The sequence below is a fragment of the Pecten maximus genome, chromosome 6 (genome assembly GCF_902652985.1).
Source record: "Pecten maximus chromosome 6, xPecMax1.1, whole genome shotgun sequence".
Lineage (NCBI taxonomy): Eukaryota > Metazoa > Mollusca > Bivalvia > Pectinida > Pectinidae > Pecten > Pecten maximus.
In genome coordinates, this window is record NC_047020.1 from 27,595,970 (window position 1) to 27,615,567 (window position 19,598).

At 35.2% G+C, this 19,598-nt stretch overlaps 1 protein-coding gene across 1 annotated transcript in view; it reads right to left on the minus strand.

Moving 5' to 3' along the window:
- The window catches only part of LOC117329431 (sodium- and chloride-dependent glycine transporter 1-like), a 55,001-nt gene that overhangs the window by 10,873 nt on the left and 24,530 nt on the right, over positions 1 to 19,598 (minus strand). The window contains exons 6-10 of the mRNA XM_033887372.1: positions 19,424 to 19,558; positions 15,777 to 15,880; positions 13,911 to 14,035; positions 11,488 to 11,600; positions 3,240 to 3,371 (exon numbers count right to left, since the gene is read on the minus strand). Coding sequence (XP_033743263.1) covers positions 3,240 to 3,371; positions 11,488 to 11,600; positions 13,911 to 14,035; positions 15,777 to 15,880; positions 19,424 to 19,558 — 609 coding nt within the window. The remainder of the gene's footprint in view (positions 1 to 3,239; positions 3,372 to 11,487; positions 11,601 to 13,910; positions 14,036 to 15,776; positions 15,881 to 19,423; positions 19,559 to 19,598) is intronic.

Genomic DNA, 19,598 nt, shown 5'->3' on the forward strand with positions numbered 1-19,598 from the left:
CACCTCCCTACAATGTCAAGATTATAAAGAGGTCATACACCTCCCTACAATGTCAATATTATAAAGAGGTCATACACCTCCCTACAATATGTCAAGGTTATAAAGAGGTCATACACCTCCCTACAATATGTCAAGATTATAAAGAGGTCATACAACCCCCTACAATGTCAACATTATAAAGAGGTCATACACCTCCCTACATACTGTCAAGATTATAAAGAGGTCATACACCTCCCTACAATGTCGAGATTATAAAGAGGTCATACACCTCCCTACAATGTCAAGATTATAAAGAGGTCATACACATCCCTACAATGTCAAGATTATAAAGCTCCCTACAATGTCATTATAGGCAATACAGAGGCCCTTTGTTTCAATACAATGTCAAGAATAGGTAATGATATAAACACCTATCTACAATGTCAAGGTCTCACAGATGTCATATCTCCCTACAATGTCAAGTTGATATACAATGTACAAACCAGGTCATAAACATTTATCTACTTCTTTTCAACAGATCTTATTTGTAGACAATAGAGTCTAACATATAATCAACAATTAAACTTAATACAAACAAGTCTTTAGTATTATAATAGGTATTGCTATGTTAGTGTAACACATCTGATATCAGTTTTATAACAGTCCATTCTTAGTACATACAAGTCTTTACAGTACATACAAGAGATCCCAGAGGGATCTTGGCGCCCACCATTGAATGATCTTTATTGGTTCTATGTCAGATTGATCTTTTCTCTACTTTTCTCTTCCTCTAAGTGTTACTAATCTGTGTAAATTCAGAAACAGCCCTCTAGTACTATTCAAACAAGGGGAACCTATATATAAAATTTAAGATTTAGCGATAATGGCTGTCTGTCGGCCATGTTGTTTTCGGATCGGTCCCAAAAATGCAATACCAGGGACCAAGGGGAACCTACATATGAAATTTGAGAAAGATCCTTTCAGTACCTTCTGTAAAATAGCAATAACAAACTTCAATTGTCAAAATCCAAGATGGCTGCCTTTCGGCCATGTTGTTTTCCGATTGGTCTCAAAATGCAATATGCATAACTAGGCACCGAGGTGAACCTATCTATGAAATTTGAGAAAGATACCTTCAGCATTTTCGGAGAAATAATGATAACAAACTTCAATTGTCAAAATTCAAGATGGCTGCCTATCGGCCATGTTGTTTTCTGATTAGTCTCAAAATGCAATATGCATAACTAGATACCGAGGGGAACCTACATATGAAATTTGAGAAAGATCCCTTCAGTACTTTCTGAGAAATAGCGATAACAAACTTCAATTGTCAAAATCCAAGATGGCTGCCGGTCAGCCATGTTGTTTTCCGATAGGTCCCAAAATGCAATATGCATAACGAGGCACTGAGGGGAACCTACATATGAAATTTGAAAAAGATCCTTTCAGTACTTTCTGAGAAATAGCAATAACAAACTTCAATTGTCAAAATCCAAGATGGCTACCTGTCGGCCATGTTGTTTTCCGATTGGCCTCAAAATGCAATATGCATAACTAGGCACCAAGGGGAACCTACATATGAAATTTGAGAAAGATCCCTTCAGCACTTTCTGAGAAATAGCGATAACAAACTTCAATTGTCAAAATTCAAGATGGCTGCCTGTCGGCCATGTTGTTTTCTGATTAGTCTCAAAATGCAATATGCATAACTAGATACCAAGGGGACCCTACATCTGAAATTTGAGAAAGATCCCTTCAGCACTTTCTGAGAAATAGCGATAACAAACTTCAATTGTCAAAATCCAAGATGGCTGCCTGTCGGCCATGTTGTTTTCCGATTGCTCTCAAAATGCAATATGCATAACTAGGAACCAAGGGGAACCTTTATATGAAACTTGAGAAAGATCCCTTCAGTACTTTCTGAGAAATAGCGATAACAGGAATTGTTTACGGACGGAGGGACGGACGGACGGAGGGACGGACGGACGGACGGACGGACGACGGACCACGGACGCAGGGCGATTTGAATAGCCCACCATCTGATGATGGTGGGCTAACAAGTCTTTAAAATACAAACAAGTCTTTATAGTACATACAAGTCTTTATAGTACATACAAGACTGTATAGTACATACAAGTCTTTATAGTACACACAAGTCTTTATAGTACACACAAGTCTTTATAGTACATACAAGTCTTTATAGTACATACAAGTCTTTACAGTACATACAAGTCTTTATAGTACATACAAGTCGACATACAACTCTTTATAGTACATACAAGTCTTTACAGTACATACAAGTCTTTACAGTACATACAAGTCTTTATAGTACATACAAGACTTTATAGTTATAGTACATATATGACTTTATAGTACATACAAGTCTTTATAGTACATACAAGTCTTTATAGTATATACAAGTCGACATACAAGTCTTTATAGTACATACAAGTCTTTATAATACATACACATTTTTAGTATTATCATTGGTACTGCTATATACCGTATTTGACCTAATAAGGGTGCAGGGCACGGGTAATTGACAGTGGGGGCGCCCTTATTAAGATTAGTTATTCTGAAGTTTTATGAACAGACTATACCTTATAGCAGAATACCCAAGGCTGTGGAAACGGTAAAATATTCAGTCATAAAAATATTCCAGATGAAGATATCTATTCATTATCATATATTAAGCTTAAACATCACTTGAAATATTCCTGTAAACCATGCCAGCTGATCTTTAGACCAGAGAACGTGTGTTCCACCATTTATGTTCAAATGGAACTCTTTTGTGTTCTATTTATAGACACAGGTGATTTCCCAGATCATATCAGACGTCGTTTTCTTTGACCTAATAATTGATTTACAATGTTTTTTTACTAGCTTTCTGTTCTGAACAAAAGTTACTTATCAACAAGAATGAAGTCTTTTACTTTATCATCAAATAAAGATGGTAAGTTATTATTTGTATGTGTGTTTAGTTTCGGGTGCTCTTTGCACTCACATGTCATCTGTAGGAATAGACAAAATGTGGCAAAAACTGTGTTCCAGTTACTTAATTTGCTGAAGAAAATTGAACACATAAAGTAGCAAAACATTTCACATGAATTATTACTTTTGAACACCATTTTGACTCTCAGTCAATGATTTATTTCTTATTAGGGCAGGCGCCCTTATTAGGTCAAATACGGTGCCCTTATTAGGTCAAATACGGTAAGTGTAACAAATCTGATATCAGACAGTTTTATGGACACACCCACCTGCATGACACAGGGGATCCCAAGCAAGAACTCCACAAAACACATGAATGCAGTGAAGAGCGCCTTCTTATTTTTCAACAGATCTGGAAACTCGTCTATGAAAGCACTGCTCATGGTTTCAAACATTCCAAACTAAAATATTACAAAAGTAAATTCGTAAAAATCTTCATCAAGACACAAATGCTGTTAATGGGAAAATGTGAGATTAAATAATGAAATACCAAGAAAACCTCTCTAGGAATGTTTTTATGCCATTATGGAGAATTTTGCTTTAATTACCAAAAGACACATAATCTGTAGTTTTTCTCAATAAAAGAAAGAAAGATAATTGAAAGTAAATCATTAAACTTTTTGATTTTGTTGGCGTTATGAAGACTTTGCATGATAAACAATTAGTTTGTCATACTGAAAGGTTTACCAAGTACTTGTATATTCTATTTTACAATAAATAAAGGGAGATAATTAATTCAGGTCAAATTATCTCCAGTCTGAAATAAATATTTAAAATGATAAGTATTGGTAAGAGTGCAACAAAGTAAGTTTTTCTGCTGATCTGTCATAGCCCAACACAAAATAATGTCAAAACCATTGAAATTAAAATTTTACATATCAAATTAGAATCATACAGATTACATCTCTCTGGCTCTGATTTTACACATGAAAACTGTATCGTTAAGAATGATTTTTTTTTCTTTTCGAAATACAGAGTTTTCTTGATATTTCTTGATCAACTTGCAATAAAACGCTTTGATTTTCTATAAAGCAATATAGAAGCAAAGGCTAGTTGATCACGGATTAAATCAATTTCATAATTGCCTTTAAAATAGTTCATATCTTAAATTTAGTATTTTTACTCATTATTTTTTTTTAACAATTTAATGTTATTGCAAGTTAAGTTTTAATGACTATTATTGTTTGTTCACAAGTTTTAAGAAAATTAAGACTGTTTTGAAAATGAAAAAAAATCTTACATAGTAAAACCTCAGATTTGGTATGAAAATTAATTTCAAATTATTCCTTTTAGTATAATATTTATATTAAGAGATCAATTTTGTAATTCTATGATAGACAATCGTAATGAAACTTGTGAACATTTATGTAATTCCTGTATAAGAAAAAAAAATAATGCTATCATTAAACCAAATGCAACTTCTTTTGTGTGAATATTCTTTTGTGATAAAAAGTACTCTCACTTAGAAGATAACCTTCAAGATATTGAAAACCAGTCCTACCCACTTCACATGTCAGTCACATGCAGGTCTTACTGAAATCCATGTAGTCAGATTCAGGAGGTTTCTAGGGAGTGGAGGGGCAGGACCCAAACGGGGAATTAGGGTATGGATGCATGGAATTTGCCCTGATTTGGGATGGATTATCCCTATTTAAGGGGATTTAAAAGTTACACAAAAGCCATTTCATGACAAGTTCTGTCTCTGACCTTACCAAGTATTCTTAATTTGGGATGCTCATCATGTATGTAGTTAGCAGAAACTGTTCAACCTCTTGTCTTGCCTATTTCAGATAATAAAAGAAACAATTAAACAATAAAGGCCTGTTGGTCCTTTTGATTAAGGATGTTGATCTCAGCAAATTTTCATTATAAAACATTATTGGTGCTGTCCTGTTTTACACTGACTTAGGTACATCCTATACTACTGTAACAGGAAAGAATGCAATGACCTGACCAGGCCTTGAACCCACAACCCCTGAACTCTAGATGGGCGCTCTAAATATTTTGGCTACCTGGCCACTGACTGAATGCTAGTACAGTTTCACTCATTCTTCCTTCCTTCAACAATGTCTTTGACCCAGAAGATACAAAAAAAACCTAAACCACATTCTTTGGGTATGTTTTGTCATGCGCCGGAAGGAAGAAGGAAAACTGCGATGACCAGACTGGATATTGATCCAAGGACTTCTGAACTCTAGATGGACGATCTAACCATTTGAGCTACCTGGGCACCATGCAGTGTTCAGCCAAGTCCAGTTTTCAGGGCTTTTTCTGGGGGCTTTTTGGGACCATTAATGGGCCCCATTCCCAATTGAAATTATTTCATATTTAAGCCAAATTCCCAAAATTTGCACTCTACTCCTGAAAATATCTTTCCCAATTCACCAACTTTCTTCCCAAAATGAGACAAAAAGGCCCTTTCCCAAACCAGTGAGAAAAAACCCTGGTTTCTCTACACTTTAATTATGGTCTCAGAGAGATCTTGAAGCCATGATAATATTTTCAATAGTCCTCAGCATGTTTAATCTTTCTCTTCTGGATATAGTGATCAATTTTAGAGATAATCTTATTGACAGTAAATCAATATGCTTTAACTTTTGATCAAAACTTCATACTGCAGTGTTTGATATTGTTCCTGAAAGTGATGTTGTCTCCTGGCCTGTTGACTTTAATGGTACAGTATATGTGTCAGAAATAACAACATAAAAATTCTGATTTTTCCAATAATTAGTTTTTTTCTTCTGTCAGACCAAGCTCAAAGTAAAATATGCAAGATTTTTTGTTAAGACTTGAAACATTTATTTCTTTTTTCTAAAACAACTAGTATTTAGACTTTTTTTCTAAAACTGCAATATATTGTGCATCAGTTATTTGTTGCCAGATATTGGATGGTACCACCGAAATTCCAATCCCTCTATAATTTTATAAGGAAATCCCCCAGATCAGCCTTTGGATATAAACTTATAATTGTTTTCTTAATTCTCCTAAATAATGTACACTAATTCCTAGAAACATTGAAAATGAATGCTAAGCTGACATACCAGGAGAGCTAGGCAGATGTTAATGAACGTATTTGTGTTTGGTTTCCTAGGTAACAAGAATTATAGATCTATTTATGGCTGACTGTTATATACAGTCGAGGAATCACAGGTGGCCCTGGGAAAGGTGCACTCATCACTCCGGCAATCACAGGCCTTGAGGAAAAAAATGTAAAATAAAACATATTATCTTGGTGTTTACTAAGAGTATGACAATAACACGAACATGTTCAATCGATTTCACGACATGGCTTGTAATTCAATCATCCCAAACATGATTAAATTTGTACTGTTGTATAAATTTTTAATGTTTATCAGCCAGATGTAGATATATGGCCAGCAATTGTCTTCAGAGCTCAAGTGATATCGTACGTAAGTCTCTGTGAGATTCTAGTCATCAAATTCTGGTTTAGATATCTAATGTAGGTAGATGTTGGACAAAGATGTTACAGCCACAATTTATAACTGTATTGATTAATGTTTTTGTCATCCGTTGAGGTGCCCAAAAATGTGTAAGTTGGACTGAATTTTGAAATGAGCTGCCTATTCAATCAAATCTACACCTCTGGCCAATTATTGAAGTCAGGTTGCTGAATCTATACTTTAAAGGTGAGGAGCCTAAACCTGCACATCTGATAAATTTTTGAAGTAAATAACTACCATACCTAATCTGTATTTAGACTTTTGAAGTGAGGTGCCCATTCTGTAAAGGCTACATACATTTCTTACCACTGAGGTGCCTATATAGGAACATTTGTCCGACAGTAAGGAACTTAAATCTACCGTTACAATTAAACAGCTGACTACATAGATACCAGGTATAAAATCTACATTTGAGGTTCCAAAAAAAGGTCACAGATGAAAGTGTCCAGAACATTAATTTTCTCTTTTTATGTATCTGTATTCATTTATAAAACTTGCCATAGTTTTTCCTTGCTGAAATCTCAAACCTTATAGAATTTACTTTGGCACCATGTTAATGTCAAATACAAGCTACAGCTTTATCTATTGATGTCTTAATTACTGAGGTGTGAATGTATTCTTTGTTAAAACAAATCCAGTGGATATGTGTGGGTGGTACGCTCACAAGACTCATATCATACATAAATTTACACGTGTGTAAAAAATTATAAACTTTCCAAAATGACAAATGTTTCTTCCATAACTTTTGCTTCTTGAACTTGATAAATATAAGCGAATAAAGTGATTTATCTAAATATTTTTTTCCTGATTTTTTTTGAATTTATGGAAGAAACAACATCTCAAATGAATGGTAATGTGTTATGATCTAAATCCAAACCCAACACAAAAATCTCATCACAGAGCTACCTTCAAAAGGAAAGTAGCCAAACACGGTGAATCTTGATCACAACATATTAACATTCACAGGAGATCAATCTTAAACCAATATTCAAATAAACAAACTGCTCAAGTCAGCACTAAAAAGTAAACAATGTATCTTTAAGAGTTGACATTTTTGTAATTAGGTTTTGTTAATCTCACAAACTTGCACGCCCTTTCTAATACATTTTACCTGCGACCAGCTGCCACATACCCAGGTACACACTGCTGTATTTATGGAGAGAAAATATACATTCCACGTTAATAAATTTTATATAAAAACATTTGCATCCAATAAATCCATACACATTAAATGTCAAAAGTCTATGTCAACGAGAAGGCACAGTTATTTAGTTTTTAAAAGCTAATAAACAAAATAGGCGAAATAAAAAAAAAAGATTCAAAATTGATTACTTTAATGTTTACCTTTTGAGAAATTCTTTAAAATCATGTACATTATTTTCAAACGTAAAACTTCTGAAAGCTTATATATAATTATCTGTTGCAAAACTTATAATAAAAAAATGCCGCCACATCAATATTTTCCAAAAAGTAATACGAAAGAAATATTCTGACAGTCAGCACTTTTGACAGGAAATATCATACAAAGTAAATTAAATGCACTTGCTATTTCTGTTATCAGAAAAATGTCATCTGTATTTTGTACATAAGTTTGCAGATCTTGGTGGGGAAATGTGAACTATGAACTTCCTTTTTATGTATTCAACCTGATAAGCATATTGTAGCCCTGCACCTTGCAATTTGGGAAACTAGAAAGATTGCAAAACCTTCAAAACTAGAACAAATGCCATAAAATGCACTTTTTCAACTAGTTCTATAAACATTATGCTGGAGAAATGACCCAGTTGAAGCATACAAAGGCAGATTATAAGGAGTATGGTCGCTTATTGGGTCAAATACATTATGAATACTCAGTTTAAAACAAATTAAAAAGATGACAATTTTCTGATGACTTAATATATGTAGCATTAAAACAAAGGTAGAATCATCATATGTATTATGGATGCATGTTAGAAAAGGTAACCCAGCAGACTTCTGTTACCATAGTGACATGTTATTCAAAATGTTCTCATCCCTTTTTGACTTCTAGTAAGTATCATCTAAAACTTGTCTTAATTATTTCCCCTGTGTATAAATCTGTTTTGATTTTCACATTTTTTAATTTCTTCCACCTGGGTATAAATTTGTAAAAATGTTGTTTTTTTTAATTGAAAAATCTGTCTATGAAATATTCTCAATTACTTCCCTTGGATATAAATTTTGTCTAAATTCCATCATTAGTTTTAATAATATTACCGTCAATAAATTTACGTTAACTTCCATGGTCTTCAATTACTTCCCTTGGATATGATTTTTTTAATAATTGTTTTAATAATTTCCCTGTCTTTATCTGAATTTCAATGATTTTGAAGTACCAGGCATTTCCATTTGAATGATTCCCTTCTCTCTAATTTTACATGATTTCAATGCTTTTTAATGAATTTCTTTGGATGTATTTTTTTTAACTGAAAGAATAAAACATTATTAAATGATACAAATAAATTTGCCTGAATTATTTATTTACGGTTGCATAACATGTCACACTGCTAACCAAGTCATCATCTATAGGGTAGGCTAAGTCTGATGATATACATTTCTCTACTAAATCATACAAATTTTCAATAAAAAAATATGAAAACCAAGTCTAAAATAAACATTTATATTGCATCCAGAATCTTATGAATCCTTACCCCTTTATAAATACACTGTACTGTAACCTTGTTCACTGTTACTTACGTGGACATAAAATGGTGATGACAATATACATTATATTTTTATGATATTGTATATAACTTTCACTTCCATTGAAAAAACTATGAATACCCACAAAGCATTTACTGATAAAGAAAAAAACAGGGCTAATCCAACATAAAAATGTACCCACACCAAAATATGAATTTAATCAAATAACCAATCAAATTATCAAATGAGGGTTTATCTTTGCTAATAATATGGTAGCCAAATGGATATTTGTGTTTTTTTTTTTTTTATGAATTGACATGCCCATGTATGATGTAACTTTGATGATCTTGTGCGAGTTTTTTTTTTAAACATGAAGATACTTATTGTCACTATTATATACTCAACCTTTGTAGAAGATGTTCTTTCTGGCAAATATTGCAAGTCATTGGCAGGAAATCAGTGAATTTACTGAATGTCAACATTTTTTATTGTTGTAGTATTGAGACCAGGCTATGTCACCAACGTGTTGGAAAAATCAGACTTGTTGTTGAATGATTTCACATGTACATATTCAGCAGATGATCAGAAAACAGGGTCTGTACGAGTTATACCAACTTGTATTAATGGATTCTTGTTGGCCCGGATAGAAATGTACAGGGGTCTTCCTGTGGGAGGAAGCCAGTGTACCTGGATAACTGCCCTACAGGTAGGGCGTAAGAATTGTACCTGCTGCCCCCATTGCATGATCGTAAAAGGCGACTAAATTTGGGATCTTATGTTTTCTCTTCTTTCTGAACAACTTTCTTCTTCCTAATGTCTCCCTTGACAATGCCTCACTTTTGGCGTTTAGTTGAGCGTTCGCCCCTGTGAGGAAGGCTTTGGGTTCTGCCCCCTGGCCGAGACATACCGGAGTCTTTTAAAAAAATGGTAGTTGCTACTCCTGCTTAGCACTCAGCATATTTGGAGTGGAACGACTGGTTCGCCCGTTGTCAGTATAATGTGACCGGGTGGGGTGTGCTGCTGGGTGTCTCCGGCAGTATGCTTCAGTGAGGTAGCACTGTAAATTGGCAAAAGTTCCGGCCTATCACAAGGAGACTTAACACGAACATACCGCAGCCTTCCAAAACACACTTACGCACTCACCACACGCATGCATGTCACACGCACGGGAGGCCGTCCTTAAATTACCTCAGCTGTTAATAGGACGTTAAACAAAATAAACCAAACCAAACCAAAGTACCTGGATAAAACCCACATGGTCGGCCACATTATACCTCTGTTCAGGGGGGAATAAACCTTGCATGCCTAAAGGTGAAAGGTAATTCAGTGTGTCACTGCCAAATGGTCAGCTGACACATCTGTAGTGACATCATAGATATGTCACCCTAGTAAAATACTACAATAATGGTAGTAGCATATTTCACCTCAATCTTCGCAAGCGTGCAACATACTGTAAACATCACTCAACTTATAGCACAATTCCAAATTTTAACAAATAAGCACATTAATCAATTGGCCAATAAAATCATTTATACAGAAACAGTATATAGAAAGTGTAATTATCGCTATCATGATTTAGCGTAATACCTCTGGTACGAAAAGCACTAAAATAAGATTATCGCTAAAACATGTACGTTAACAGTACCCAAACCTCTAAGATTATCGCTAAAACATGTACGTTAACAGTACCCAAACCTCTAAGATTATCGCTAAAACATGTACGTTAACAGTACCCAAACCTCTAAGATTATCGCTAAAACATGTACGTTAACAGTACCCAAACCTCTAAGAAAACTTAATATCAAAACAATACCTGAACCATGCCAAATAGGGCAATAGGTCTGTAGGTTATTGGCATGGAAACGGGTCATCGATGACAGTAGGAATATTAGGGGTGGTAATGATTAACATGCATGGTGTCTGTAGCTGTGCCACATGCATGGGCTGTCCAATTTAGGGTCTACTACCAAGGTGATGATATTGTGTACATGTACAAAGTGTATTTAAATTTATTACCAAAGAATGTAGAAATGGAAGGATGATTTCAGACAAAACTTACATGAAAGTATTACCAAAGGGACAAAAGCTCGAACACATTCCGCAAAATGTCAAATAAATCTCAAACTTATAAATAAAGTAGAGATTATTCGTGCCAAAAGTTTCATAAGAATTGCTTAAGAAGGTATAAGTAACTTCCGAGTCCAAAAACTGACAATTAGGAACCCTGTAGTATATTCCCATACTTTGTATAATATTTTATATGAAGACAAGTTTTTACTAATACCTCTTTGTTTGTAGACAAAGCTTAAGTTAATATCAAGGCTAGAGTACAGTGTATTTAGTAGTTGGGCAGATAAAATCGTCACAAACACCAGACTCTACCGGCAACCTTTACCTGGGTGTCTAATCCCACGCTGAACAACATCAAGAAGAACAGGACAGACCACAGCGGAGATATCGGTAACTTGGCTATCGCCTCTGGATAGGCTACAAATGCAAGTCCCGGTCCTGTGGAAAATCAGAGAATTTTGATATTTATCAATTATGGATTGTTTAACGCATATCATAGCCAACGAAATAAAAATACCAATACATTGAAAATATTATTTTCTTGCGTGTAGCTAGTGATAGCAAGAGGCCCAAAGGGCCTTAACGGTCACCTGAGATTTGAAATATTTCAGTTAATTTAATTGACCCTTTTTGGCCCCACCCATCAGTCCTAATGAGGTCAGTCAGGGCCAACATGTGCATATTAAGCTGTCATCCCTTGCTGATAATTTTAAGAAAGTTAAAATGAATTCCAATAGACATAAAACAAATGATTATCAAAAATATGAATTCCCTATATAAACTATTGCAAAGTTTACCCTCTTCCAAGGGGCAAATGTGAAACCCCAGGGTCATGAAAGTCACAATTTATGTAAAACACCATGAAACCATTCCTTCTATGAAAAGTTTTTGATCCTATTTTATATAGGTATTGAGAATAAGATTTTGAAATTTCAGTCAATTTGACCCTTTTAGCCCCGCCCATCAGCCCCTGGGGGTCAGTCAGGGCCAACATATGCGTACTATCAAACTGTTATCCAACGCTGATAATGTTTACCAGGTATGAATAAATTCCAATACAAATCCAATAAATAATAGCCAAAAATGTGATTTCCCTATATAAACTATAGTAAAGTTTATCCCCTCCCCAGGGGCAAAACGCAAGACACCAGTGTCATTAAATTCACAATTTTGGTAAACCACCATAAGAACCTTCCATCTATGGAGAGTTTTTGATTCTACCAAATATGAGAGTAGAGAAGAAGATTTTTGAAGTTTCAGTCAATTTGACCCTTTTTAGCCCCGCCCATCAGCCCCTGGGGGTCAGTCAGGGCCAACATATGTGAACTATCAAACTGTTATCCAACGCTGATAATGTTAACCAGGTTTGAAAAAATTCCAATACAAATCCAATAAATAATAGCCAAAAAAGTGATTTCCCTATATAAACTATAGTAAAGTTTACCCCCACCCCATGGGCAAAACGTGAAACCCCAGTGTCATTAAATTCACAATTTTGGTAAAGCACCATAAGACCCTTCCATCTATGGAGAGTTTTTGATTCTACCAAATATGAGAGTAGAGAAGAAGATTTTTGAAATTTCAGTCAATTTGACCCTTTTTAGCACCGCCCATCAGCTCCTGGGGGTCAGTCAGGGCCAACATATGCATACTATCAAACAGTTATCCAACACTGATAATATTAACCAGGTTTGAATAAATTCCAATACAAATCCAATAAATAATAGTCAAAAATGTGATTTCTCTATATAAACTATAGTAAAGTTTACCCCCTCCCCAGGGTCATGCAATTCACAATTTTGGTAAAGCACCACAAGACCCTTTCATCTATAAAGAGTGTTTGACTCCACCATATCTGAGAGTAGAGAAGTAGATTTTTGAAGTTTTAGTAAATTTGACCCTTTTTGGCCCCGCCCCTCAGGCCCCTGGGGGGTGGGGACCATATAATTCACAATTTTGGTTGACCTTCAGCCATAGTAACTTTCTGCCAAATTTCATTGAATTTTGTTCAGTGGTTTTGGAGAAGAAGTCGAAAATGTAAAAAGTTTACGGACGCACGACGCACGACGGACGACGGACGACGAGGGACAAAAGGCGATTAGAATAGGTCACTTGAGACTTCGTCTCAGGTGACCTAAAAATAACAAGAGATTCCAGAGGGATCTTAGTATCCACCATTGAATGTCTATGTCAGACTGATCTTCTGTCTACAAGAACAAGTGGAACCTACACATGAAGTCTGAGAAACATCCCTCTAGTAACTTTTCAAGAAATATAGATAACAATCTTTATCAAAATCCAAGATGGCCGCTTGTCTGCCATTTTCTTTTCCTGGTGAAAATCTCAAACTTTAATTAGCACAACAAGGTACCAAGGGGTATCTATGCATGAAGTTTGAAGAATATCCTTCCAGTACTTTTCAAGAAACAGCGATAACAAAATCTCAATATATAAGATGGCCAACATCTGATGATGGTCGGCTAAAAAGCTGAGGTGAAAATTACCATCATTTGAATATCTCTCAGATTGCTATAGCAAAAAAAAGTATTTTTTAGTGTTAAAGTATCAAAACGTTTAATTCCATGACCGGCAGTTTAAATTTCAGTTTAAATTAAACCCTCAAATTACAATTTGTTGGACTGTCTGTTTAGAGTTTGGTCTCAATTTGATGCACGCTGATAATACAATTTGTAGAACTGTCTGTCTAGGCCTCAAGTCTCCTTTTAGGCTTGGTGAACAGAAACCCACCTTGAGTAACAACATTTTTGATGTCCACTCCAGTTTCGTGCGCCATGAATCCCAACACCGAGAAAATAACGAGACCAGCAAATACACTTGTACCACAGTTGATCAGGGGTACAACCATGGCATCTCTGTAATAAAAAAAATTGTTGTTATAGGTACTGTTTAGTTGGCAATATTTGCAGGGAAAATAAGTTTGCTATATTTGCGATTATCAAATATATAGCACAAAAATAAATACCCATCGAGAATAATTTATACAAACAATTGTATATAAATAGAAGTACAGTACATATAATTACTGGTGAATTTTTATAAGGTGTGATTATCTGAAATGATAATACCCGCAAACTAGATCTGACTGTGTTAACTGTGAAATATTAGTCTCATGAAATTTAACAACTAGCATCATAATAACCGAGCAAGCGTCCCTTGAACCTTAAAGTTTGGTCCATTACGATCCTATAACCTACAACTAAGTGTAGAAAGAGATGGTAAACACAGAAATAACATTGTCCAAAAATCATGTAACAATTGATATGTAAATTTTTGATATTTTATTATAACTAGAAAATGTCTGTATGACATGAACCCCGCTGCCACTTGACACCCCAAAACACAGTTTGGTGAGGATCACATCAGCAGTTCCTGAGATTAGTTTGTTACATTGCATTGGGACGAAACGGGACAGGACGGGACAGACATCGAGTAACACTATTCCCTCCAGGGAAAAGGAAATATTTCTGGTTCAACTTCCTTGAATAATCATTCTACCCAACTGTGTAAACATGGAGAGTAAACAAATGAGAGATTACAATACTCCGGTAGCTGTCTCCCACACATGTAAATATTGTATTAAAATATCGACTCTACCAACTCTATCATGAGAAAATGATAAGTGCCCTCTTCTTAAGGCTGTTTGACATATGACTCAATAATTGACACTGTTTTGGTACAGTACCCAGTAGTCAAAAGATATATCATAATTAGACAATTTGATTTAAAATGCCAAGTAGCAGGTAATTCTATTTGTATAAGTAAAATGAAAATAGAGGAGTCAATCATCCTGAATGGTAAGTAACTACATGTAACACCACAACACCCAGAGATCTAAAAGATAACCAATATATCGGATGACAGAGACTTCACTAACCTTCCTGTTTCCTGCTACATGATTCAGTTCCTGTTACTTGGTCTTAAAACAATTAAGGAAATCATTCCTCTTCAACTTGTTGAATATTTACAATATCTTCCTTTTCTAAAAACCACTTGACCAACTTTAGATAAAATTGAGCTCATACATTCACATCATATAAATCCATAAAAGAATAAATTTCTTAGAGATAGGACTCCTAGTCATTGAATGAGTCCGTAATATTATGGGGTAAATTAAGAAATTTGAAATTCCCAGCGCAGAGAATCAAGTGATATGCTTTCAAATTTTGCACAAATCATAACTAAGTCATATGGTCTATTAAATGTGTTTGGACAGAACATCTATCTCAGCAGGAGAAAAGGTTTGTGTTGATGGATTAAACCCCTAGATCAATTCTCTTCATGCATTGAAATTGATTTTCAACAAACGATCAAAACTCAGCAGAAAATAAACGCTGTGAAAATCTCGGTCATTGAATTATTACTAAACAGGACTTAATAACTAGTACTAGGGCCTTATTGTGGTTATGTAGAGTACGATGGTTGAGAACTTCGGGTTGAGTGTGTCATTGTTATCATTGATTATGTCATTGTCATCGTAATACAATAAGTATTGGTTAATCCACAATAAGACCCATAATTTACTGTCGTTGTTAGACCATTGGCAGTCAGAATGAATAATTGATTTAACAGTGATACACTAGTAGGGGGTGTTACCTGTACACGTTGTTGTGGAACTTGTTGTAACTCGCCATGGTGATGAGACCTCCCCATGCCATACCCACGGAGTAAAATATCTGGACAGCTGCGTCTCCCCAAACCTTAAATACAAAGTTTAAAGTTACGATATCACAACTTACTGATCATGTTACTACTCCAAACTCTTAATACATCACAACTTACTGATCATGTTACTACTCCAAACTCTTAATACATCACAACTTACTGATCATGTTACTACTCCAAACTCTTAATACATCACAACTTACTGATCATCTTACTACCCCAAACTCTTAATACATCACAACTTACTGATCATCTTACTACCCCAAACTCTTAATACATCACAACTTACTGATCATGTTACTACTCCAAACTCTTAATACATCACAACTTACTGATCATCTTACTACCCCAAACTCTTAATACATCACAACTTACTGATCATGTTACTACTCCAAACCTTTAATACATCACAACTTACTGATCATCTTACTACCCCAAACTCTTAATACATCACAACTTACTGATCATGTTACTACTCCAAACTCTTAATACATCACAACTTACTGATCATGTTACTACTCCAAACTCTTAATACATCACAACTTACTGACCATGTTACTACCCCAAACTCTTAATACATCACAACTTACTGATCATGTTACTACCCCAAACCTTTAATACATCACAACTTACTGATCATGTTACTACTCCAAACCTTTAATACATCACAACTTACTGAACTACCCCAAACCTTTAATACATCACAACTTACTGATCATCTTACTACCCCAAACCTTTAATACATCACAACTTACTGATCATGTTACTACCCCAAACTCTTAATACATCACAACTTACTGATCATGTTACTACTCCAAACTCTTAATACATCACAACTTACTGATCATGTTACTACTCCAAACTCTTAATACATCACAACTTACTGACCATGTTACTACTCCAAACTCTTAATACATCACAACTTACTGATCATGTTATTACCCCAAACCTTTAATCACAACTTACTGGTCATGTTACTACTCCAAACTCTTAATACATCACAACTTACTGATCATGTTACTACTCCAAACTCTTAATACATCACAACTTACTGATCATGTTACTACTCCAAACTCTTAATACATCACAACTTACTGATCATGTTATTACCCCAAACCTTTAATCACAACTTACTGGTCATGTTACTACTCCAAACTCTTAATACATCACAACTTACTGATCATCTTACTACTCCAAACCTTTAATACATCACAACTTACTGATCATGTTACTACCCCAAACCTTTAATACATCACAACTTACTGATCATGTTACTACCCCAAACCTTTAATACATCACAACTTACTGATCATGTTACTACCCCAAACCTTTAAAACATCACAACTTACTGATCATGTTACTACCCCAAACCTTTAATACATCACAACTTACTGATCATGTTACTACCCCAAACCTTTAATACATCACAACTTACTGATCATGTTACTACCCCAAACCTTTAATACATCACAACTTACTGATCATGTTACTACCCCAAACTCTTAATACATCACAACTTACTGATCATCTTACTACCCCAAACCTTTAATACATCACAACTTACTGATCATGTTACTACCCCAAACTCTTAATACATCACAACTTACTGATCATGTTACTACTCCAAACTCTTAATACATCACAACTTACTGATCATGTTACATCACAACTTACTGATCATGTTACTACCCCAAACTCTTAATACATCACAACTTACTGATCATCTTACTACCCCAAACCTTTAATACATCACAACTTACTGATCATGTTACTACCCCAAACCTTTAATACATCACAACTTATTGATCATGTTACTACTCCAAACTCTTAATACATCACAACTTACTGATCATGTTACTACCCCAAACCTTTAATAAATCACAACTTACTGATCATGTTACTACCCCAAACCTTTAATACATCACAACTTACTGATCATGTTACTACTCCAAACTCTTAATACATCACAACTTACTGATCATGTTACATCACAACTTACTGATCATGTTACTACCCCAAACCTTTAATACATCACAACTTACTGATCATGTTACATCACAACTTACTGATCATGTTACTACTCCAAACTCTTAATACATCACAACTTACTGATCATGTTACATCACAACTTACTGATCATGTTACTACTCCAAACTCTTAATACATCACAACTTACTGATCATGTTACATCACAACTTACTGATCATGTTACTACTCCAAACTCTTAATACATCACAACTTACTGATCATGTTACATCACAACTTACTGATCATGTTACTACTCCAAACTCTTAATACATCACAACTTACTGATCATGTTACTACCCCAAACCTTTAATACATCACAACTTACTGATCATCTTACTACCCCAAACCTTTAATACATCACAACTTACTGATCATCTTACTACCCCAAACCTTTAATACATCACAACTTACTGATCATCTTACTACCCCAAACCTTTAATACATCACAACTTACTGATCATCTTACTACCCCAAACCTTTAATACATCACAACTTACTGAACTACCCCAAACCTTTAATACATCACAACTTACTGACCATGTTACTACCCCAAACCTTTAATACATCACAACTTACTGATCATGTTACTACCCCAAACCTTTAATACATCACAACTTACTGATCATGTTACTACCCCAAACCTTTAATACATCACAACTTACTGATCATGTTACCCTAAACCTTTAAGACATCACAACTTACTGATCATGTTACTACCCCAAACCTTTAAGACATCACAACTTACTGATCATGTTACCCTAAACCTTTAAGACATCACAACTTACTGATCATGTTATCCTAAACCTTTAATACAAAGTTAATACAACCTTATTCATAAGTCTGCCCTGCAGGTACAGCGTAAGAATAGCACATGCCACCCCAATCGCATGATGTTAAGAGGCGACTAATTAATTGGGATCTTATCTTTTCTCTTTTCTCCTAGCAACTTTATTCTTCTTAATGTCTCCCTTGACACTGAAACACTTTTGGCCTTTAACTGAGTCGACGCCCTTCTGAGCAAGGCTCTGGGTTCTGGCCTCTTGCCGAGAGATTACTGAGTAGAAATTATGTCATTATGGCATTAAGTAGTTGCTAATCCTTAGTGTTCAGCATTTTGGGAGTGGGGTGACTGGTTCTCCCGTTGTCAGTATAATGTGACCACCAAATGGGGTGTTCTGCTGGTTGTCTTAGGTAGTATGCTTCAGTGAGGTAGCACTATTAAGCTAGCATCAGTTAATGTTCTATCACAAGGAGACAATCACAAACAAACTGCAGCCTCCCAGAATATGCATTTCACACACAGGGGAGGCAGTTCTTTAAATGACTTTAGCTGTTGATAGACCGTTAAACAATACTAAACTATTCATCAATGTGTGTCTTCTCTCTTTCAATAGTAACCCCACCCTCACTCTCACCCCCAACCCTACCACCACCCCAATACCTGCCCCAGTAGTTAGAATTTGTTTACATGCAGAAACACACTGGACTTGGTTGATACCACATGTTACATTTTCTGGTTTTGAATTATATTCAATTTCCAAAGACTTTACCTGAAATGTGGTTAGCTTGTTCCAGTCTGGTACCAGGTAAAATGCAATTCCAGCGCCTGCTCCTGGCAATGTCACTCCTCGTATGAGTAGAATCAGCAACACAAGATACGGGAAAGTGGCCGTCACATATACAACCTAAAACAGATACGGGAAAGTGGCCGTCACATATACAACC